The sequence below is a fragment of the Simochromis diagramma genome, unplaced genomic scaffold (assembly GCF_900408965.1).
Source record: "Simochromis diagramma unplaced genomic scaffold, fSimDia1.1 OVJJ01000123.1, whole genome shotgun sequence".
In the NCBI taxonomy this organism is placed as follows: Eukaryota; Metazoa; Chordata; class Actinopteri; order Cichliformes; family Cichlidae; genus Simochromis; species Simochromis diagramma.
The window spans coordinates 396336-420642 of NW_024386778.1; the positions used below are offsets into that span (position 1 = coordinate 396336).

The 24307-nt window shown below is 45.6% G+C and overlaps 1 protein-coding gene across 7 annotated transcripts in view; it reads right to left on the reverse strand.

Annotated features, from left to right (window-relative positions):
* spns2 (spinster homolog 2 (Drosophila)) overlaps positions 1-24307 on the reverse strand; it is a 71674-nt gene that overhangs the window by 2807 nt on the left and 44560 nt on the right. For 5 of the 7 annotated variants that reach the window (XM_040010951.1, XM_040010899.1, XM_040010933.1 and 2 more), the window contains 9 exons: positions 21932-22083; positions 15868-15934; positions 13300-13442; positions 12140-12292; positions 11649-11838; positions 9781-9846; positions 9267-9365; positions 6196-6359; positions 4172-4208 (listed from right to left, as the gene is read on the reverse strand). In XM_040010951.1, the coding sequence (XP_039866885.1) occupies positions 4172-4208; positions 6196-6359; positions 9267-9365; positions 9781-9846; positions 11649-11838; positions 12140-12292; positions 13300-13442; positions 15868-15934; positions 21932-22083 (1071 nt within the window). Of the gene's footprint in view, positions 1-4161; positions 4209-6195; positions 6360-9266; positions 9366-9780; positions 9847-11648; positions 11839-12139; positions 12293-13299; positions 13443-15867; positions 15935-21931; positions 22084-24307 lie in introns of all 7 variants that reach the window. The other 2 variants (XM_040010906.1, XM_040010915.1) reach the window with 2 other exon arrangements.

The window sequence follows — 24307 nt, forward strand, 5'->3', positions numbered from 1 at the left end:
TACGACCCTTCACACCAGGACCAGCCTATGACCTAAATATGCCAGCGCTTTACGCTTTGTCTAACGCAGATCCTCCCCAGTCTGCAAGCTATAAGCCACAGCAACACGCGGCCGCTGCTTCTTCAGATGCAGCCGTATATTCGATGTTGATGGTGCCTCGGTTTCTATGGCAAACATGCCATCGGCATACGCAAAGACTAATGAGGGAGGGGTTTGTTGAGGGTAAAACACGGTCATAACACGAGGCGATTAAATGAGGAAGTGATTGAACGAAGAGGCCGGTGTGACAAGCCAATCTAACTTCTAGCTGCTGATACAAACAAAGCGAATGGAGAAGGCGTGGCACCTGAGGGGGGACTTCACACCAGCTGGAGATTAGACCTTTAAGCTTTCACGGTGCCACACTTGTGATCCCTTCAGATTGGATGAGTGAGGGATGGCAGAGTGTCCCGCTGCTTGTTGTGGTCATTTACGTTGCCCTGGACGCTCCAGTGCACGTGCTAATGCTGCTGCTACAATGGGATTATTGCGAGAGAGCTCAGCAGAGTGAGTTTCTGAGCGTCTCTCAGTGAAACACACACAGGTGTATATAGTGCACATGTAGACACACACACTGAGAGCAGCCGGGGTAATTAGCATAAACAAGAGGATTAAGGGATTTTTGGTTTGCATATGCAGAGCCAGTCCTCTCTGGGATGAAGCATTTTTCTCCGTTATTAGTTCCAGTTGTTGCTGTAAACTCTGAATTGTTTATGAGACAGACTTGAAATTAAAATACCCAAATGCTAGTGTGATGGAGAGATAATTAGAGTTGTGAATGCTTTGATATTGTGGGACTGGCCTCACAGCTTTACAATTACTGTGCTGGCTTCTGCAGCAAAGTGGAGGACTGAGTGATTTGGCAAGCAAACAAAGACTAATCAAACCAACATGCAGCAGTTTTTGGAAGCAAAAACATGTCGGCTGACACGGCTGCAGATGTGATGGAGGAGCGACGAAACCAGACTGAAGGCCAAAGATACAATAAAGAAGACACGGCATTCACAATGTCATGAAACAGGAGCAATGCAATAAAAGCTATACGAGTCCCACCACAGCCTGCCTCTATACTTCCTGTGTGTGCATATGCATGTGTGTGTGTGTGCATGTGTGTGTGTGCGGTCTGCGGTTGCGGCACGGTGACCCCAGCGAGCTCTGCTGACTGAGGACTCTGAGCCTTTGTTGAATGATAAGAGGGGGAAGAAGGAAAGTTTGTGCCTGCAGCTGTATAAACAGTTGTAACAGTTAAAGTTTGGACAGCAGTGATTAAGTCAGAGTTTTGCCTCATGATTTAAATTTCCGGGATTGCAGTTACTGAATAAATGAGCGTGAAGGTCCGCTGCCAGATCAGACGCCGATCTTTTGACGGCCCCCGGCTCGGGGGCGTCCTCGAGGTATTGTGCGGCGGGGTGGAGGAAACCTGGTCAGCAGAGGCCAGCTCCTCTTGCACATGAAGTTAATTGGATCTCGGTGTATCTCATCTCCGTCTGGGATTGCTTCGCCGGAGATTAATAGCTCGCGATGTATAACAGCTTAAGCGATTACTGCCTCCCTTCATCCTCATTTATTCAGCAGAAGTGTCTTTTCTCTCCTCACACCAGCTTCCACTTCTTGATGGATTCAGACACTTTTTCAAATTAAAATATTCTCCCTAAACTTTTCCAGCGCTTCATAATTTCCTATTTGACGGCCTGTTTCTATTTGTTGGCCTGTTTCTATTTGTCGGCCTGTTTCTATTTGTCGGCCCGTTTCTATTTGTCGACCCGTTTCTATTTGACGGCCTGTTTCTATTTGACGGCCTGTTTTTCTATTTGACGGCCTGTTTTTCTATTTGACGGCCTGTTTCTATTTGTCGCCCTGTTTCTATTTGACGGCCTGTTTCTATTTGACGGCCTGTTTCTATTTGTCGGCCTGTTTTTCTATTTGACGGCCTGTTTCTATTTGTCGGCCTGTTTCTATTTGTCGGCCTGTTTCTATTTGACGGCCTGTTTCTATTTGTCGGCCTGTTTTTCTATTTGACGGCCTGTTTCTATTTGACGGCCTGTTTTTCTATTTGACGGCCTGTTTCTATTTGTCGGCCTGTTTCTATTTGACGGCCTGTTTCTATTTGACGGCCTGTTTCTATTTGTCGGCCTGTTTCTATTTGACGGCCTGTTTCTATTTGACGGCCTGTGTTTCTATTTGACGCCCTGTTTCTATTTGTCGGCCTGTTTCTATTTGACGGCCTGTTTCTATTTGACGGCCTGTGTTTCTATTAGTCGGCCTGTTTCTATTAGTCGGCCTGTTTCTATTAGTCGGCCTGTTTCTATTTGACGGCTGTACACAGCGGTCAAACTGAGCGTGGACACGTGTCATCGCTGAGCAGGTAATCTGTTTTCTGTATTGATCTTGAATCAGACCCGAGGGAGGAAATGCTACCTGCCATTGACTGGATTACCCTGCACATCAAATCTGTTGAGAATCAATTACTTGGAACGATGTGGTTGTACTGCAGAAATGTCACAGGCAGACTCAACTCTGACCTCATGCAGCTATAATCACTGTTCTCTATAATTAGCACCGTTTGACAGCAGGAACGAAATGCTTTGGCTGCTGCGTGTGACAGAGAAGTGATGAGGCCCTCAGGCCGAGAGCACTGAAACACAATATGCACGGCGGCGGCGGCGGAGCCTTTCGTGTCACCTGTCATTAGCTATGCACGCTAATCTCACCCTGCCAATGGGAATGACGCTGCAGGACGTACAGGACAGCACTGGTGTTTCGATATTTTGCAGCCCATTAAATACAAATTTTATGCCCCTATGTTTCTGCAGAATATATTCTGAAGCATTCTGCAAATTTTGAGATTGATTTTCTGCCTTCAAGGCAGCCGTTGCCTCCCATCCATCAGTGCTCCATGCAAATCTACTTGCCAAGCTCTCACCTGTAATAGGTAATCCATCACAGTAAACATTTGGTTGCTGTGAGTGATGCTATGCCGTACGGTGGTGCAGCTTTCAGTGTTAACTGTTGAAAACATTCTTATTCTCAAGGCGAATATTTACACTGTTGTTTGCACAGTTTCTGTTGTCGTCAAAGGAAGCTTTTACACTTTTCTGACTTGGTGTTATACGAGCAAACCTGAACTGAGCGGTGCCACCAGCGTAGCGTCTCGTCGGTTGTAATCTTTGAATTTTAATTTCTATGTTTATTTCGTAAAATGTGCAGGATGAGCAGAGGACAACTTTTCCTACATACAGATAATCAGGTTTTCTCAGGCAGATCATTCTTTCTACCGTCTGTGTGAAGTCGCACTCTCAGACAAATTTTCCATCTAATCGACCGTTGCTCTCAAATACTACAGGCAGCTGCAACTTTGGCTGATGATCACACTGTTTCCTGACCTGAACTCTGTCCATCCGGTCAAAACTCCAACGCCCCTTTGTTTTCTCGTTTGTCTATCCTGGTTACACCAGCAGACGGGACCTTGGCTCACACAGACAGATTATTAATGGCGGGTAGTGAAAAAAAGCCAAAATTACAAGCATCAATTGGCAGTTTTTTCCGTTTCGTGTACATAAACCAGTTTGATAAATATTTAGAGGTCAATTAAACCCAGCCAGGGCTCCAAAGAACAGAGTAAAAGCCCGGCCTTTCAGCTGTACATGATAACCTTTACAAATAAGTCACGGCAGATTTTCTTGTCTTCCTAATCAGGGAGTCAAAGTTTATTCTTGTGCCCCCCCCATTGTGCAGAGTCTGCTGGTTTGCTGCCAGTTATTGTGTGCTTTTCTGCTGAGTTAATAATTAGGGAGGTTTGCACCATGTGTGAGCGAGTGATAAAGGCAGGAAATAGGAAAGGCACCTCAGGTCCTGATAAGATGCCAAGTAGTTGGTCAAATAACCACAATTCAAAGAACGCCTGAACGCCCGAGTAGACGCCGAATGGATTCGTGTTTATCACCTGCACTGCTGTAAAGCTCTGCGTGGCCTCAGGTTAACGTGTCATTCATCCTTGTTTTTAGGTGTCTCCCAATGAAAAGCGCTGCCAGGTACTGAGACGGGAGCTCTGTAAACGTCAGTGAGCTGAGACTGTCACTACTACTACTGCTGAAAGTGTCTTTAGGATAAAAGGCAATTTACCTGGTCATACCTTGACTGAAGACGGGGGCTGTGTTGCCTGGTTACACCTGAAGAAAGAAGAATCATTTTAGCATCTCGCTAAAAAAAAAAACACACAATTCACTGTATGTTTATGAATCCTCAGTTTTTCTTCACATTTTCATCCTAACTTCCATCATGTCCACATCCTGTTCTCACCGAGCTGCAGCGCTGGAACCCACGCTCGATCAAAGCTCACAGTCATGGCGGCTGAGACAGATCTGCTGTCACACATCAGCGAGTGTAAATGTGGACTGGATAAATGTGTGCGAGAAGGGTGTGTGCAATGAAATGGAGCTATTAATGGCAACCCTGCAGCCAAAAGCTACCAACCTAGAAATAATGAAGCAATGTTTAAGGCAGAAATTAGACAGCCGCACTCTCCCGAGTTACTTGTTCAGCTTTTTATAAATAGCTCAGAGTGTCTGAGGACACACTCAGAGGAGGAGGACGGGGGTGCAGAGTGCTGTGTATAAATTGGGGCTTTATAGTGTGAATGGGATCTATAAATAGCCGAGTCGTGGAACAACCCTCGTTCGACAAAGTTGTGCGTGTTGTGAGCTTTCTCGGTCCCCGAGGTGCCGTTCGCTGTTTGTTACATAAGAGCTGCTGTTTCAGTCTGATGGGATATTTCGCACAAATCTGTTGTGTAGTGCGCAGGTATGAACGCTGCGTTTGCTGTTGTATCGAGTGGATTCACAGTCATTTATTTATGCTTCAGCTTTCCACAGGCTGTGGGTGTGGATGGTGTTCTTCCTACCACAGTGTCTGTGTAACGTCTGTATACTCACACGTATTACTGCAGCATAAGGATTTATTACATACTGATTAAACATTTTTTTCTTTTAGTCTTTTATGCAGGGAGACTTAAAGCTGTACTGGCGTTGAATCCAAGTGACCTTAATGCTAACTTCCATACACCATGTGAAGTATTTGAATGAGGACACGCCTCCAGTCTGTGTAGTGTGTAGCTCTGCACATGCTGCAGCATTAGACCTAAACAGTGTCACGTGAAAGTTAAGGGCTTGTGGTTGGACATAGTTTGAGTGAACATTTGCCATCTGCTATGCAATCTGCAATAATGTGGTTGCATGTTTGGCTACAGCCTCGTATCTATTACTGGCACAATGGCAAGAGTGTGACTCTTTTTCTTCTTCGAGTAAACCCACCAGAAGCGCAGCGTGGCTTCGTAGCCACAGCAGTGATGTATGTCTTTAAAAAGAGCTCTTTAAAACCGTATATTAACATTTCACAGAGGAAACATCGACAGCGTGAACGGCAGCTTGGACTACAAATATGGCAACGACACTAAAACGCTCCTCTGGTGATTATTTTGACCAAGCTGGACAAAAAAAGCTCGAACGGGGTTTGGAAAACACTGGGAAACAACGAGTGACTAAGTCGATCGGGCGAAGACAGACTTCAGACTTCAGACTGCCATCCTGTCTAAAAACGCCCGTCATCTTCAGCAGGAAGGAAGTCATTTCTTAGAATGCTGGCACCAGGGGAGTAAGCCGACGTGATAAAAAAAACAGGAAAAAAGTAGTCAGGAGGAAATAAGAAGGCCGAAGAAGGATGAGTGTGTTTTTGCCTTTTAAGGCTATGACCTGCTCGTGTGTTTGAAGGAGGGAAAATATGAACGTATGAGCAGGATAGGCTGGTAAAAGTGTTAGTGAGAACAAATTGATGGCTACAACAGCTCTGGAGCATTTTCATCTGACTGGGACTTTCTGCTGGCTCGGGGCCTTTCTGGGTCCTCCGGGTTGGCACCACTCTTGGCATCGCTCGGGCGCCGTGTCCCTGGGTTGCCTCAAACTCAAGCGTAAATAACAAATCTCAACCCAATGTTTCTTCACTCTGCTGACAATAAATAATACAAGGATTGCTGACACCTCCTCAACTTCTCGCAACTATGATGATTTGTTTTGAACTTGTGGAGGTCTTACATGAAGAATGAATGACTCAATAATACATGAAATAATGATGAGTTATTCAAAAACAGTCCGAGTCACTTACTGGGCCTCGGCTTTATCTTTGTCATCCAGGAAATAGAGCGCGGTGGCCAGGAAAAACATGCCCCCCAGGACGATGATGAAGGGACAAAGCATGAGGGCATAGCCCAAACTCAGGAACCGCCACAGTGCTGATGTAGTGTACTTCTGCTGAAGGGCGTCCGAGATCTGCAATCAGGCCAGACGCACATACACAATGACACATGACCACAAACACAACAAAAGGAAAGATTGTACTCATTCAAAACCTTATCTTTATATATCTCCTAATGCTCTGACACACTACAAGCTGCTCACTGCTCAGCGTGAGTTCTGCATATTTCATCACTGCAAAACCGACACATGATGTAAGACTCCTTGTTTTTGTCCTAAAATAGGCAGGATTTCACAGCTAATAGCTCATCTTCATCTTCAGCAACACCAGCATTCAGTCTGTCGTGCGCAGTGTCGAGAAAAACAACAGCTGGAGAGCGGTGGGAGTGAAGTGACCATCTCTGCCTCCCAGAGATCGCTGCTCTGACAGTCGTGACGGAGAGGAGGCTGCTGCTGCTAGCTTTCAGCAGACTGTGGGCTGTCGAATCCGTGGGCAACAATAGGTCACTAAAGCACAGGCATTTCTTGTTATGTCAGCAAAAGCCAGGTCTTCTGCAGGGAGAGCTTGAGAAATGCTGACAGGAGGACTGCACGCGTGCAGTATGTGCTCCTATGTGCAGCCACGTGCATGCTTAATAAGGAGCCATTACAGAAAATGTAATTGTCAATTGTCTGCAACTTGCAGAGTGCAGCTTGACTAAAAATACGTGGAGAACAGCCACATGTCTAATTACCAGGAAGCATTTCTTGGAAGATTGCTGAGAGATTGTCACCGGCATCCCGCTGCCACCCACTCTGCCTCTGGCTGTGTCCTACTTTACAGTATAGGTGGAGTCCATCATGTCCTTCTCGGGGGATTCGTTTTGGTGTACGCGCTGATAGAGAGGAATCTTTGTTTTTTTACACGACAGGAAGTGGTATCTGTGCGGCATGCGGGCACCGATACCTGCGGGCGCTGCCATGTGCAGCAGGCGTACTGGAAATGCCGCAGTGGTTTGTTGTGCATGATCTCCATGTCACACGTCAAAACCTAATTGTGAACCGAGACGACTCACTTGCTCACTTTCTCCTGTGGTTGCTAAGCAATAACCACTGGTCTGTTTTTCTTGTGACTCTCCACTTTGCTCATTCACAGTATTTGTAACAGTGCACGGGCGACTGCGTATCTGCCTGCACTCAGCCTGTGCAGCGACAGGGCCATGGCACTCGTGTGTCTAACCACTGCACAACAACAGCGCTGACGCACTCGGAGCAGTCTATGCTGCGGTCCTGGGTTTGTGGAGGTCTGAGTAACCGCCGGCGGTTGGCTGTGTCACCCAGAGGTGAACTGTGACCCCTGAAGCCTGGATGCAGGCTTTAGTGCCTTCAATACTGAGCTGTGTGTGTTTACCGACATTTGGGGCATGGGCAACGACCGCTAAGTAATAATCTTATATCGGACTATATAAAAGGCATATAAGGTTGATGACCTCAATGCCAGCACACATCACATGACAGCTCAGCTGATATTCTTTCAGATATCCAGTTGTCTGCTCATAAACGGAAATTCCTTCCTGCTGTTTTAATCTCACCTTCTGTGCGGCTGCAAGCAGCTTTGCAACCCGCCTCCACCCCAGCTCGTCTTCTCATGCTGTTTCTCACCTACTCAGTTTCATGTCTGCATGTTTAAGTAGACAACAAAGCCGCGCTGCTATGCTCCTGTCTAAATAATCTGTTATTTCAATTAATATTTAATCTGCTGGTTAATTTTCTGTTTTACTTGGTAAAATTCAGGAAAAAAACGGAGAAGTTTTATTATATCAGTGAGACTCCACCTGTTTTATTTATCCAACATAAAGCACAATGATTTCAAGCAGAGACAAATCCTCCCTGTCGGCAACACGTTGCATTTTTCCTGTTGCGACTGATCTGAACTGTTTCTGTGGTTAGACTATTGGAGCACCGATGGAGCCTTCAAATGAGTAGAATCAAGGTGACTGAGAATGAGTCATACGGTTATCAAAGGAAAATCTCTCTGTGGCAAATCTGTACAATATAATTGATCTATTGAATGTGCAGGCACAATGCAGTGCCAGCCCCTGAACCTGCATCACCACAGAATGTGTATTTTTTTAAAGGCTGGCTTTGATTAGTCGTTGTAAATCATCTTCTGCTTCTTTTGTTACACGGGCTTAGACACTATTTCAACATTTTCATTTAGGGAAGAAAGCACTGCGGTCTTCTCCCTGCAGCTCTGCAGACACCTGCGTCTGCGTGAGGCTGTCGGGCCAGTTTGATTCTCTAATCAAACACTTCCACCGCTTTGGTTAATGTAGCTAAGCCAGGCTGTGAGCCAGGGCACAACAATACAACACAAAGGCGGTTATGATAAAGTCAAGTGTGTGCATAGATTGTGACACGCTCTAGGCCATCACTGTTGTTCACGCTTCGTGTACGCTGAACACGAGCGCACACCGTGTGCCTCTGTGAGTTACTATTTAACATCGTTTAATCTCAGGCTGAAACGTGAAGAATTTCACTCGACAGTCTGAGGTGAATCCTGTTTCACACTTGACTGAATAGCAAGCAGCACTTTCACTCGGGCCCCTAAATGCTGTTCTTTGGTTGTATACTTGCAGTTTGAAGGGTGGGATGTGGGGCAGGGGGCTGCTTGTGACCTCGAGGGGCCCAGCGTGGCGGTAAGAGCCATTTTCGTCTCCTGACCAGTTGAATACAGTAACAGAGGCCCCTTCTGGGAGCCACGAGGTTTACTAGAGAAAGCCACTGACAGCCTGAAGAGCAGCGGTGAAATCACAGCTCTGTTCACAGCTCTCCTGAGACGTGAGCTAAAAGCTCCACTTTGCACCGTCCTACTTAAAGCGAGAGCTGAACATCGTTTGTGTTGCAGCAGTACTGTCTAGACTCACAACACTGGTTAAACCTTAAACACATTCCCTCTTCACACCCGGATCATCACACAGTGTTGTGTTGGGAGAGTCTTACCAGGCCTATCAGGTACGGACTTCCTGCATCGCCCAGGAGATGAGAGGTGAAGCTCTGGAACGCGACAGCTGTTGCTCTCCGCGTGGGTATAACAACAAACTGCAAAAACACATAAAGAAACAAAGGCTGAAAAATGCAGCAGATTGCACAAAGTAACTGGGAAACCCAGCCCAGGCACACCTGGGTTGTCCACAGTGGTGCGTCTCCACACAGTCACCACAAACCCAAACCCAGGCGCTGCTTCGTTCACCCAGCTCAGCAGAAATCCAATTTCATTTGGCTGATTTGAACTTTTAGACACTAAAACACACATCAGAGAAAAACCTCCCCTGTGTTTGTTTTCACCAGCGGGAATGACTCAGCCTCAGTCGAGGCAGCAATTATCAGCCGCGCCCGAACTGTCGGCCGCTCGCACATTTCCAAACCTGCATCTAATCTGACGACCCCATTGGTAAAGTTTGTCGCTGGAATTTCCAGTGACCCAGAGGAGAAGTACTGGTTTCTCAATACTTACCATTAAGATGTCTGCTGTTATGGCCCAGTTGAGGAAAAGCAGCGTCTCTCCAATAAAGATACAAACCTAAAGAAAGAAAGAGATCGTTAACTCTGTGTGGGAACACTCAGAGAAATGCTTTGGCTGTGGTGGTTTAAAAACGCCGAGCATGTAGCCCACGAGCTGAAGAGCAGCACCGGATGATAAGGATTGTTGTTGAAGCTCAGTGTGGAAAACCACAACTATACAGGTGGAGGAGAAAACTTGAAGTAAGACAGGAACACACGGGCTGCTGGTGAACAGCACCGAGGGTCCAACACGGCTCCTCACAGCCGGCTGATGTGTTTCCTGCCGGGGAATAAAACTTGTGCTGCTGTTTCAGACCTACAGTACAGAGAGGTCACAGCAGACAGGTCCGCTCTGAAAGCTGCCAACCGGACACCGTGACGACACGTCGCCTCTTAGAAGAGAGACGCACGGCCGTGCGCTGACGAGACAACAGCTGCGAGAGGTCAGACGGCCTCGACAGAGCAGCGCCGCCCGCCGCAGCCGTGTCACGCCTTATAATGTGACACATCTGTCAGCGCTTTGCCATGAAACTTGAGCCGATCACTTACACGCGCTGCTGTACTGTAAGATGATTTAATAATGTACAGTAGACTGAAGCTGGCTAAAAGCAGTGACATCATGTGTTTGAAATTATGACCTCGTAGTGAGGACTGCTACTGTTGCTGCCTGGTAAAAAACCCAAACCTCTGTCGTTGGACCCGAGACAGCGTTCAACCTGCACTGTTACCATCTGCCACTGACACTCGGAGCGATACCAGGCGTCACTTGAGTCATTAGCAAAGCTAAAGCCTGTTTCTGTAATAGAGCAACTGTATAAAATTGAGTTGGACAGATCTGTAATGGTGTAATTAATATGGAAACTTCTGCTCCTCGACTCTAATTGGCTGAGTCATGCTGCTGCCTGACACCTGATAGATGTGCGTCTTTGACCTGGAAGAAGTTCAAATACATCTTATTTCATTATATCGAAATCATTATTCGCATCAGTAATCATCTGTCACCTGGGACCTACTTTGTTTGGCGTGCTACCTGTGGGCTACTCACTTAATTCATATAAATTACTCTTATGTTTTTATTCAAATCATAAGCTGCCAGTGACTTAACATATTGTTGCTTAAATAAATCAGCTTTTGGTTGTTTGCTCGTGGACAGTGGGAGCTCTGCATGTTTGATTTCTTCTTCCTGACAGAAGCTCAGAGGGATTTGTTCCTCATACCAGGATCAAACGTGTCACTCGAAACGTCACTCGGTTTAAAAAAATGCTCACAGTTGTAAAATCGAATACGAAGCCGGACTTTCCAGGGAAAGCCGAGGTCACATTTTTTAGGATATGGAAGCCTGTTTGTTAAGTTTCCTTACACGCATGGGAACGTTCTGCCACGTTTCTGCCACTGCAGGCCAACTTGTTGAGAGTCCCTTCCTATTCCTTTGTCACTGATAAGAGCGAGAAATCTGTGCTTGATAAGTCCGACATTGTTTCAAAAACAGCCTTTCCTGCTGCACAAGGTAATTAGGTCCACTGGCTCCATGCTGTTTGCCTACGATTAGTGAGTGTGGAGGCCCGATCAGGCTCACCTGTTATTACGATCAGTATGATCAGCTACACCCATTCACTGCTCTGCTCCCACCCGACAGCTTCTCTGTCTCATTTGACTGTCAGCTTCTAGAACGAATCATAACTGACACGCTAATATCGCCTCATCCTTGAAAATGAAGAATGTTTTTCCAACATCCTCAAACCTGGCACAGCTCTTTACTTAAACTTGATCCACTGCAGGCACAACGCCGTCTGTGCAACAGCTCCAGGGAACGAGCCTTACGTAAGCTCCAATGATGCTCTTCTTGGCCACCACGAAGATGAGGCAGATGAAGATGGCCGAGCCCAGCATGCTGACGGCGCACACCAGAGGGTCGGCTCGTTCTGTCTTCTGGCGACACAGGCGTGTGGTGAGAGCCCCGATGACCACGCCTAACAGCCCCGTCACACATGTGATGGCCCCGAACACCATGCTGTGGGAAATAACGCAGATTTAGACGAGCAGGTTTTAAAGCGTGAAACACTGCGATCAAGGTCGCAGAAGAATGGCGCACTATAAAAAATGACAATAGGTACAAAAAGCTACAATCAGCTGCTCACAGTGGGGTGTCACAGTGGGTGTGTCACACGCTCCTCCTCATGCATCCTTTGGAGGAAACTCAAATAGTTTTACTTTCTATCTCTGATCCTTAAACGGTGCTGGAGTCCTGCCCTTTACAAGCTTTCACAAGGAAACAGAAATCCACCCCCTCCGTCGAGTCATGAGCCTCTCACCTGTCCGTGCTACTGCAAATCTCTTTTGTGCAAGCCTCTGCCGTCTTCTGCACCACCCGGGCTCTAAACAGGTAGCCAGGAATCCATATACCAAACGCACCCGTGGCAAAGGAGACCGCTGCCGAAGCCAAGGAGGAGAACACGTAGCTCCGACTGGCAACAAAGACACAGAAAGATCGTGAGGATAATCACATCATGTCAAACATCTCGCTGACTCTTTCTTATCTGACCAGAACTGCAATCTGATGGTTGCACAGAGTTAAAGCAGCTGAAACAGCAGGTGCTGCAGCTCAAAGCCACCGAAGTGAAGAATAAATCCACACGGCTAAAAATGTCCAACATCTCTATAAAGAAACCCAGCCCACGGGTCCAACACAACAAAGCTACAGTGTTTCACCGGCTGGGACCACATCCTTTGTAACGATGAGGGATGAGGGAGTACGAACTGGTGCTGCGGTTTGGGGAAGGCCTCGAAGGGGACTGGCGACGGCTCCCGGGCCGGACAGATCCTATGTACTAACGAGAAGTGAATGAAGGAAAGGAAGAGAGGAGAGGAGAGGAGAGAGAGAAAACGGGGGGGGCATGAAAATGAGAACAGCAGGTATTGGTGAAGGGGGGGCTTTTATAGCCTGAGGCCGGAGGGGGCGTGGCGGAGGAGTGGTCCGCTCCTGAAATTCAGATGATATCTCCATGTGCTGTTCAGCAGAAGGGCAGGAGGACAGTGAATGCTCCTGTTGGCATTTCCATTTCAGCCATGGTTACATAATGAAGACGTGTGTAATGCTTTTGTTTGTCCATCCAACAATTTAAACGTACTGATGAAGGATGTAGTTGAATGTAAAGAAGCATGTTCTCACACTTAGAAAGCTAAAAACAGACAATTTTGCTTATTTTCTTTTAAACACCTTTATTTAATATCAGCTCTGGGTGTGAGCAAACCAGAGGAAAGCAAAGACAGGGTGGACATGTAGGGAAACTGAGACAACAGCTTTAGACGGAGGATGATCGGAGGGGCGGACGATCTAGGATGAGATCATTTAGGACTGTTGGGACCTTGCAGCTCGACTTATATGCAAAACTCTAAATCTATCCATGAATCCCCCTGAACACTGAACTCATAAACGATTTCCCAAAATCTGCTGTCTGAAAGTGAGCCTTACTTCTTGGCGAGCGCTTTCATGTCACACAGCCAGGAGGTGCGGCTCCTGATGCGACCTCCCAGCTGATCGGCGCTCCCTCTCTTTGGGTCAGGGACAAGGAGCAGGATGAGAACGCTTGCAGTGACGCCTAAAACTGGGGAAACCTAAAGGGACGAGAATCAATCAACATCAGAGTTCAGAGACACCTTTGAGGACACATCATGCTAACATACAGCAATAGAAGAGTTAAAACAGGAGACAAAGAACGCTGTTTCCAGTCTGAATGGACGGCGTCTGCGTTACGCCTGACACTCACTCTGTGTGTGTGTGCATGTGTGGGTGTGCATGTGTGTGTGTGCATGTGTGTGTGTGCATGTGTGTGTGGGTGTGGGCCTGGCTGTGGGTACAAGCACACAAGAGCCTAAAAAAGCTTTTTTTGTTTTTGCTTTGTGAAGTTTCACCGAGGTGAAAACCTCATAAAGTGCCCATCTGCTGCTATAGTCACCATCATCTTTTATGGGCTGCGTGGCAGCGTGTTTGTACCTGTGTGCGACTTTGTGGCGGAGACGAAGACAAAAGGCAGGATGGGCTGCGTTCGAGGGGGTTCGTTTGAGTAATACAAATTGCTCACAAAAGCAAAACCAATTTCATATGTCAGGGGAAATTCATCCCGTTATATTTTGATGCTCATAAAAGCCCATTTATATGCATAAGTACTGCGCTGCTGTGAAACGTGTGCGTCTGTGTGAGGATGTGTGCGTCTGTGTGTGTCTGTGTGAGGATGTGTGCGTCTGTGTGAGGATGTGTGCGTCTGTGTGCGTCTGTGTGTGTCTGTGCGTCTGTGTGCGTCTGTGTGCGTCTGTGTGCGTCTGTGTGTGTCTGTGTGAGGATGTGTGTGTCTGTGTGCGTCTGTGTGCGTCCTTTGGAGTTTTTCACTGGGGGAATAATTCTGTGTCTGCCGTGGCTCATAATGCAGTTAATAATGTGGCTGCGCTCTCAGAAGTGTGAGGATTACGCCGCCGTGCGCCGCCGTCTACATCGAAATCTTATAACGTGCTCTCAGAGCGAGGCGGCCTAATGGAAGGTGGAGCTGGTCTCACTGAAGGGGAAACAAATATCAGGTTTTTTGGCACTTATGTTCCTTCAGAATTATTCTAAAACTCAAGGGGGCTGTGACCTTTAACCTCGACTCCCACAGGGCCCATTAGACGCTTCCTGTATGGGTGGTGGGCTATCAAATAAATGAGCTACTGCCCTCTCCTGCTACTCCTTCTTTGGACCTCCTTTGTTCCTTCATCCCATCCATATTTTCAGGAAGCTAGCTGGAACACGCTGGGCAAAAACAAACGGAAGCGCTGCAGTGTTTTTTCCTTCAAGCAGGATACCGCTGCAAAGAACCCGTTTTATGTCTTGTTATTTGTTTTCCCTGCATGCCACACCGGTGATTAATTGGCTTTGAGATTGTTTTATTGGAATGTCATTGTGGCTGCTTTGGAACAAGCCAGCCTGCTCTTTGTTTTTATTTTAAAGCTCCACCACGGCGAGGAAGAAATGAACTTCCTGCCAAGCGAGCTGTCCGCGTCCAGGAATCTCTTCCATGGCGAGAAAGTTTCATGTGTTCCAGTCACTTCATAAGAAGGGTGAGGTCATACTTCGTTCCAAGGATGGGCCTGAAGTTAGCGGTTCGCGAGGAGCCCTGCTGGGGTTCTCGCTGGTCCCCTCCTTTGAGGCCAGGCGGCTTCATTGAGGTTCACCTCCAAACATTTGGTCTCAGCTTTGGCAACAGTGATTTATGCTCCTAATAGAGCACCTTTCTCCTGCTGCAGCACAAAACAGTCTATTAATGAGTTTTTTCAATATCCCATCAGCAGGTTTCTGCAGATAGATTTCTCTCGGGAGCAGAAATGAGCCTTTTATCAAACGAGATCCAGGTTAATTCGTCAGAGCACCTTTAGGGTATTTGCCCAACAGTACTTAGTCACAGCTGTAGCGCCATGCCCGGCTCATTGCTCCATCGCTGCCCTACAAAGACGTTTAATGCCTGCGGCGCCTGTTGCAGCTCATTTCCTGCGGGTGATTCTTGCTCTCTATAAACAGCATCTTTGCATCAGCTGCTGAATCGGGCTCTGACATCATCTCTGTCGCTTTGCTTTACGGTGTGACGTCAGGAGACATTTGTTTGACACAACACAGCTCGTACCTGCGGATGCACCCGAGACATGCAACAGTGACACAATGGTCAAACCAAATGTTGTATTTCCTTAATCTCCTGTAGTGACAAAGACCTCCCAGAGCTGCCATTTATCCTCGTTCAGCAGAAATGGCCTCCATGAGCAAAATGTTAGTTAAATGTTTACAGCGACTGCAGCGTGTTTATTAGAAATCCACGTTCCTGCTGCTGCTGCTGAAGCCGATCAGAACCTACGCAGCAAATGTTTTTTTGGTGTGAACGCGTAATGGAAGAAGATGTTTTTAGAAAGGCTTCTGCAGGAAGCTGAAGGCTGAGCTAAGGAGGATTTGAGCCTCTGTTCCCCAAACGTCTGAGCCAGTGCCCCCTCCCACCACCCCACATGATGCTGACGCTCTTACCCTCAGTGCCCAGTGCCAGTCTCCTGCAGCCTCCTTGGCGCTGGAGCCCAGGATGTAGCCCAGCCCGCTGCAGAGGGACAAACAGGTTATGCATCAAAACACAACATATACAGCATTTTAATGTCAGCCTGCTCTGCTCAAGTTTACCGAATCACAGAAACATTTGGGTCCATCTTCACATAACAGCATAATGGCGTCATTTTCCCTGCAGCACACTCATGATGTGATGTGCACGTCTGCAAAGGTTGTTTGAGTACAACGATCTCATCGAGCAATCGTTCTTAAAATGATCCTGCTGTATGTAGGTGAGACACTGAATCTGCAACACTTCAATACACAGGCCGGGTTTTTCTAGTCTTTCTGAGTAAATCGAGCCTATTGCTGTGTTACTAAACAGAACAGGTCCTGAGCTGCTTTATTCATCTGAGGTAATGTTGCTCTTCTCTCAGCTTGTGGCCATTCTGCCACGGTCTCTGCCCTCATCAGTGCATTTGTGCCCACAGACCTGTTGTTGTTTTTCCTCTTTCAGACTTTGTGTGAAAAAAAAAAAAAAAAAAAATATATATATATATATATATATATATATATATATATATATATATTAGGGGTGCAACGATATTCGTATCGATATTGAACCGTTCGATACAGTGCTTTCGGTTCGGTACGCATATGTATCGAACAATACAACATTTGTAATTTATTTTATCAATTTTCCTTCTGACGATGCTGTCTGTGTTGAGCGCTCAGTGAATCTGCGTTCGACTACTCCGCCTAGGCTGCACTGTCGAGCGCAGATCCACTGAGCGCTCAACACAGACAGCATAGTCAGAAGGAAGAGCGCAGGGCAAGCTAGCAAGACAGAAGTTAAGCTCTACTTGTAACATTCAGATCTGGCGTTTGGAATTATTTTGGTTTTCATGTGACGTATGACCCTGAAGGTAAGCGAGTCATGGACTAAAGTAAAACAGTATGTTGGATGTGCCATGCAATGCTCAATTACATTGGTGTGAACTAGTGTGTTAGCGCAGTTAGCTCGTTAACGTGTTTGCCGTCTAGCCCCATGCACGGAGCGATCGGCGGTAGCTCGTTAACGGAGATTTGCCGTGTTGTGGCGTTAAGGTCATTTCAACGAGATTAACCTGAAAGCACTAGTGGGAACACAACGAATATGACTGCACATTTACGCCGACATCATCCTAGTGCAAAGACAAGTGGAAGCAGACAAAAAAAAGCAAGCATGCTACTAACTTTAGCCAAGTCATTTAGACAGCTGTTAGCACATGATTCTCCTTATGCTGCTGAGAATATAGCCCAGAAGAAGCGGATAGTATAGCTTTTATTTTGGAAAGAGCCATTTCTCTGTAATAAACTCTCTTTTCCAAAGATGAGTGATTCCTCAATCAGATACAGGGCTTGCAATATCGCTAGCCCGACATCCCGGAGCTAGCGATTTTTTCAGTCGGGCTACCAAAATCTATCTCTGCCCTGCCCGTCGGGCTATTGTAGGAAGAAAAAATATATGTCAATGCTTTTGCATTCTTTCAGAAATGTATCTGGGTAATTATGTCATTGGCATCGGTGAGCCACTGTCAATATGTGACATATTGAAATCGCGTTTGAATTTGCGCTTGTTTTTTTGCTTTCACTTTGCAATCGTGCGAACTGTGTATAGAGAGCGACAGCACTGATTGGTGAGTGATGATAATTTGTGCACCAATTCCTCTGACATCGTCTTATTAATCTTTAGCTTACTATGCAAACATGACAAGTGAAATCTCCCGCAGCAAGCTTAAACATGTGAGAGGTTGATCGCGCAGAGAATCGCTGAGCTTATGTGAGTGAGCGTGGATTTTTCTTTCACATTCTGTCTCTCACAGTTGAAGTGTACCTCTGGTGCAAATTACTGACCTCTGTCATCATTTTAAGTTGGGGAACTTGCACAATCGGTGGCTGACTAAATACTTTTTTGCCCCACTGTAAGTGGTCCGCAGGTGCGCATTCGCTGTCAAAATAAAAAACACGCACAAGGGTTAGGGTTAAATTTAAAAACTGTACTTTTGAGTTAAAATATATATTTATAATTTTAATAAATGACAAATTAAAAATGCATGAACATTTTTTTGTATCGAAAAAATATCGAACCGTGACACCAAAGTATCGAACCGAACCGAACCGTGAATTTTGTGTATCGTTGCACCCCTAATATATATATATATATATATATATATATATGTACACACACACACACACATACACATATATATACACACAAGCAGTTGCTGAAATGCTCAAATCCCCCGCCGATGGTACCTGTTCGGATCGCTCTTCTTCCCCTGATCAGTGGCTGCTTCGACAAACAATCACTGGAATTATGTGTAATTAGTTAAGTGGTCAGTCAGTTGTGACTCAGTGACATGCGTCAGCTGAGTCTGTCATTTCCATCACTTAAGCTGAAGCCCACACTACTACACATCCTGTTTGTAGTCTGATTATAGCTGCTGAGTGTTTGGGAACTAATGACGTGTTACTGATCAAAGCACCGGAATCTGTTTGGTCTCTGCGTGGGTGATTTGTGCGAGCAGCCACTAAATGCAGGTGTAAAGTAACTAATGTGAGGACACAGAGCCAGTGTTGTCTTCTGGCCGCGGGCTTTACTCTCACAGTAATTTCACTGCTTTTGCTAAAAAAATGGTGTTTTGTGCTTAACGAATGAATGCTGCAGTGAAACGTTTGAGGGAACTGTCGCTGGATCAGATCGGGTGAGATCGGCGTGGCATCAGCGTTTCAAGGACAAAAAGGATTCAGATTGATAACTGAGCACCTGGGGATTAGTAAATACAAAGCTGCTGAGCTTGTAGGCGATGACTTAACTGCCAGTAATGATGAAACTGTCAGAAAAGATGCTGCTTTACACCCCTGATGCCAGGACCAGTTTATCCAGCATGATCATACTCATCAAATGTCAACAGAAAACCCGACGAGTGTGACAATAACATGAATCGTTAACTTTCAGAGGCTTTGAGCACTTTTGACCTACACTGATCTCTGCCACTAAAACTGAAGACTGTAAAGTGGCTTGGATGGAAAACGTCGCTGACGATCATCACTGAGACACGTCTCTAAATTAAGTTTTGTTTGTTTGTCACACGTTTATGACGCTGCACAGTGTTGGGGAGTAACGGAATACATGTACCGCCGTTACGTATTTAAAATACAAAATACGAGTAACTGTATTCCGTTACAGTTACCGTTTAAAAAGGTGGTATTCAGAATACAGTTACTTTGTTGAAATAAATGGATTACACTGCGGTACTTTCCTGTTTCATATTGTCGCGGGTCAGGACTGTTTGGGTTTTGTTTGACAGCTACGTTCTGTTGTTCCAGGAGGCAGCGTTACGGTTGCCATGGTTACAGGGCGACGCTCTCTCTCTCTCTGCGACTTAGTGTTTCCTGGGTGAGAGAGCGCCTTTTCGTTGTTGTTGTTGTTGTTGTGCTAAGCTAACAGGCAGAATGCTACAAGCATAGCTCTAAAGAATGTAGCATCATGGGCAGTGTAGTCCGTGTTGCAGGGAGAATGGACTGGCATACACGTTATGTGTCTGTGAGCGAGGAGGGAGAAAAAGGGGAGTGGAAAGGTACGAGTTGTCACCGAGGAAAAACGGGAGCTGGAAGCATGTAAATATAATAATAACCACTGCAGCCAAGAAGAGTGCCTGACGAGCCCAGTTGTAAGTAAGCTATTAAGACTCGACTGTACACCGTGTTCGTGTTTTCCTCCGAAAACAATAAGTTCCGTTGGAGCAGTCTTTCAACGCCTCTCTCTGTCTCTCGCAAGAAAAGTTGACCCACACAACAAAGTAAAGCTATTTTTCGGCTACGAGCCAACAGGGACCCCGCCGTATTAGTCAGAGGTCCCTTTACTACAGTTCGGAGTCGCGGACCTTCAGTAATAGTAATAAATCACACAGCAATAGTACATTCACGTTGTTGTAAAAAGCATGATAATATATTAAGTAATCCAAAGTATTCAGAATATGTTACTGTCATTGAGTAACGTAACGGAATACGTTACAGAATACATTTTGGGGCATGTATTCTGTATTCTGTAATGGAATACATTTTAAAAGTAACCTTCCCAACACTGACGCTGCATTACGGGAACGTTACCTGGAAAAATGGAGTTAAAATGGGCGAACTAACTAAACGGTGGCTAACTGTAAACTTTGTACACAACATTCTGAATCTCTCAGATGCAAATTTGTCATTTAACCTATAGACACAACAAAAGTGGACTCGACATCAAGTGATAGTGATGTTTGTAAAGAAGAAAAGGTTCTCCTTGATCCACCATCACTTTGGTACCGACGTCAGCGGGGCAGTTTGAGCTCTTACTGGCAGAGATGGAGTCACGTGTGAGGGCGCAGAGGAATCTGATTACCTTTACACTTTCATATCGCTGCATATTCAAACGCTATGATCGCACTTGTTTCCAAATGCAGCGGTCTGATTGGTCAGAGCATGCAAAAAATCCTCCAAATCGAAACAATCTGAAAAATGACGGCGTTAAATCTGAAAACATGTTAACACACAATATAAACGCGTCTGGTGTGTAAAGGCCTTTAAGTCTTGCCTGACACTAAACACGATCACAGCTAAGATTGATGGAGCTCATGGCTTCCACAGACAGACACTCTGCCCCAGATAGCAGTGACACATTGGCCCCGAGCCTGGCGTCCAACACTTTGCGCGGCTTCTACTCACAGTTTGTTTAAACTCTTGACTGGAAAAGTGAAGAAAGCCAGTCAGCCTTTGTGATTTCTGAGTTATCTGCATGTGCAGAGTCTCTCCCCACATGCTGTTTCCCATCAGAATAATAAATTGCAACACTAGTGAGATGATCAATTGAGCGCAACAACTTTGTTATCAGCACTTGCTGCTAAAAGAGACAAAACATGTTTAGCTGGTTTTATACACACGCACAGTGAAGGTGGAAACAGTCTGCCGTCGTCGGCTAGTCTTCCAAAAATAACAGAGCAGCATAAACATGCTCAGACAGCATATGATATTTCCAGTGAGTGACTAACAGCTAATCTTATCAGAGAGCGTTTGGAAAGTTCGACACAACAATAAAACCTGAGCATGAAAAACAGACCGACTCAAACGGCAGCGAGACCCAGAAACATATCTGTGGGGCTGGTTTCAAAAAGGTTTGAAAAAACAAACAAACAAAGGATGAAGGGCAGGGGAAGCCGTTTCCTATAAATCCAGTCTAATTCCTGGGGTCATTTCCTGAAAATGGTCACCGCAGCGTCAGTAAAGACAAACAAGCGGGAGAGTGGATAGGATGTTTGACGCGCCACGCCGAGGCTCCCTCTTTCACCTCCCATTGTCAGTGTTGCTGGGCAGTTTACTGTGACCCAAACAACTCTGGCGAGTCATAACACAAGCACTCAAAGGGCAGATTAGGCTTCCCTTTGCTCGTCTGTCTCCAGCCTGCTATTATAAAACCGGATATAATGACAGAAATGTCAAATAACGCTCATGTTTAGAGCGTTGCAGACTACGCAGCGCTTCCAGCACGCAAACGATGGAAAACAGCACAGCCTGCGACAGCTCGGGCGAATGGGACGTCTCTAAAGTGAGCATCGCAGGTACATTGGTCTTTTATTTCTTGGCTCTGTTTGTTTTCTCCCTGAGCTTCTTTATCTGCTTAAATGAATTGCAGAGCCTAGAGACTCGAGCTTAATAATACCTCCTACTCACAAATCTCCATGTCACAGCTCCAACCCTGCTTTAAGCTTCACAGAGCCAACTGAAAGTATTTTTCTGCAAAGGTTCAATTTAAAAACAAACAAACATATGAGTGGCCTTCCCAATGTGAGGAAAAGTTCAATTATCTATATGACAGCTCTGTAGTTCCTTTGGATTTAACATCTGAAGGACGGGCTAGGTGTGATGAAAGGATGAAAACGTTCATGGTCATCACTGAGGTGTCGTTTCATGAACATTCAGCTCCCAAAATAGCTCATCAGCATCAACAACCCAGGCCCTGTCTGCATCTTACCTTCCCAGGGGGATGGCCAGGTAGAAGACAGAGAGCATCATGGTGCGGGTGTTACTAGTAAAGAGGTCTCCTATGATGGTGGGAGAGATGGAGGAGTAGCTGGATTCTCCGATGCCCACGAGTCCTCTGGAGAGCACAAACAGCCAGAAGTACTGTGGAGAGGAGGAAGAAGCTAATCTGCGTATCCTTGTGTTACAATCACAACATTTAATCACTTAGTATTTACATCCGTGCTGATTCAGCATCACTGAGCTTGTGAACATACAGTGGAGGATCAGTGGGTCATCCTCCGAGACATCAGAGCATCAAACATGGTAATTCTGTTTAACCATTATTGAGTTCCTACTTTACACCAGGTAAATATAAAATACAATTAAATACCATGTAGTTGGTCTTTATAGGTGTAGTCCATCAGTTAAGTATATTATCATTGTCGCAAAATATTCAGTGGCTTCATGAGCTCTTGTATGAGCACCAAAAAACATGGATTTTCAGAATAAAAGTCTTTTATAATTCTTTCTGCATATGTTAGCATAGTCTGCATCTATGCCCATCATGCTGCTGTACTGGTGCTCAGCACAGATTAGTTATTGACTTTGAATGTTATGTATTATATTATCAGTTAATGGAAATATAACAGCAGTAAGATTTTATGTGTTTAATCTGCGCGGTATGAAGGGATGAAGAGACAAACTTAAAAGGCCTTAATAGGAGCATCTTTCTCATTGAAGCACCTGTGCAGGCAGCTGATCGCTAACTGTTTCCACGGCAACCACTACTCACTACATCTGGACGACCGGCTTGCTTGTAAAGCTGCAAAGAAATCGGGATCCCCACACAGGAGACAAATGACAAACACGGGTCAGTAATCTGACCTGTGATCTGGCCACAACGAGACATTTACAGTAAAGACTTCCAATCCAGTCAGCTGCTCTTATATGCAAAGCCTTTTTAAGATCTTTTTATTTCCACTCGTAACGCGGCTCTGGGCTGTTACAGCCCGATAAGCAGTGTCCTTCATAAAGATGTAATTAGGAGCTGTTTATACCAGTGAAGACGCCAAAGATGTGTTTACTGTTTTTTCAGCACATAGTTTTGCATTATTATATTGCTTGAGACTATGAGCCCATGCAAGTGTTTACTGCTGTGTATATAGTTATGTTTGTCACATTGTTTGAAATGATTTACAGACAGACTATTTTTTTCCTTTAATGGCCGTTTGGTGGGATGATGACAGGCACTCTTCCTGTGTTTGTGGTCACTGGAACAGAAACTCTACTAGCAATGACAAAAAAGCAACGCTGCCAAAGAAGCACCACAAAAATGTGGTTTGGAAAACGTCTGAAGACTACAAAGACACGAAAGAGAAGTTTGAGATGATCGAAACCTTTCCCCGACTTTTGAATGAGTTAAAGACAAATATCAGCATGCAGACATGGCGGGGTTAGTTTCCCATGTTCACTGACATACGATGAGCTCACAATCAACTGTTTTCAACTAGTACGTTTGAGAAACTGTGTGTTGTTACTTTATTAAAGCACAGATAGTCTGATATTTATCTACAGGACACCAGTTCAGGCACTTGTCACTGGTCCTGACACTTTATCAAGTCCAAAGAGGTACTTTGAAGGAAACTTTTATCATTTACGTCCACGTCTACTTGCTTCTTTGGTTATATTAAAAGGTAGAATGGGAGGTCTGTGGAACCAGGACTACCAGTTTGGACTGGGAGACAGACACCTGCTCTGCTTTTAAGATTAAAAACTTTCCTTTTTGGTAAAGCTTATAGTTAGAGCTGGATCAGGTGGCCTACAGGTGCATTTAGTCATTAGTTATCATTAACAGTGCCGTGCCTGCTGACAGACGGTGTACAGTGTGTTTTATGTGTTAACAGACCTCTCTGCATTGAATCATACTTGTTATTAACCTCTGTCTCTCTTCCACAGCATGTCTTTATCCTGTCTTCCTTCTCTCACCCCAACCAATCACAGCAGATGGCCCCGCCCCTCCCTGAGCCTGGTTCTGCCGGAGGTTTCTTCCTGTTAAAAGGGAGTTTTTCCTTCCCACTGTCGCCAAAGTGCTGCTCATAGGGGCTCATATGATTGTTGGGTTTTTCTCTGTATCTATGAAGGCGACTTTTGTTGTGATTTGGCGCTATATAGATAAAATTGAATTGAATTGAATTTTATTCATTAGTGCTGTATTCTGTGTGCGTCCTTGCTTCTAACTCTTCTGTCATTTCTGACTAAGCCACTCCCACCTTTCCTGCTTTCCCGCCAGTCGCATCACATGATTTCTCCCTCTGCTCATCTGCACTTCACTCCCTTTGTGAGTGCCCTCATGACATGTACTGTGGGAACAAAGACCATTCCTTGC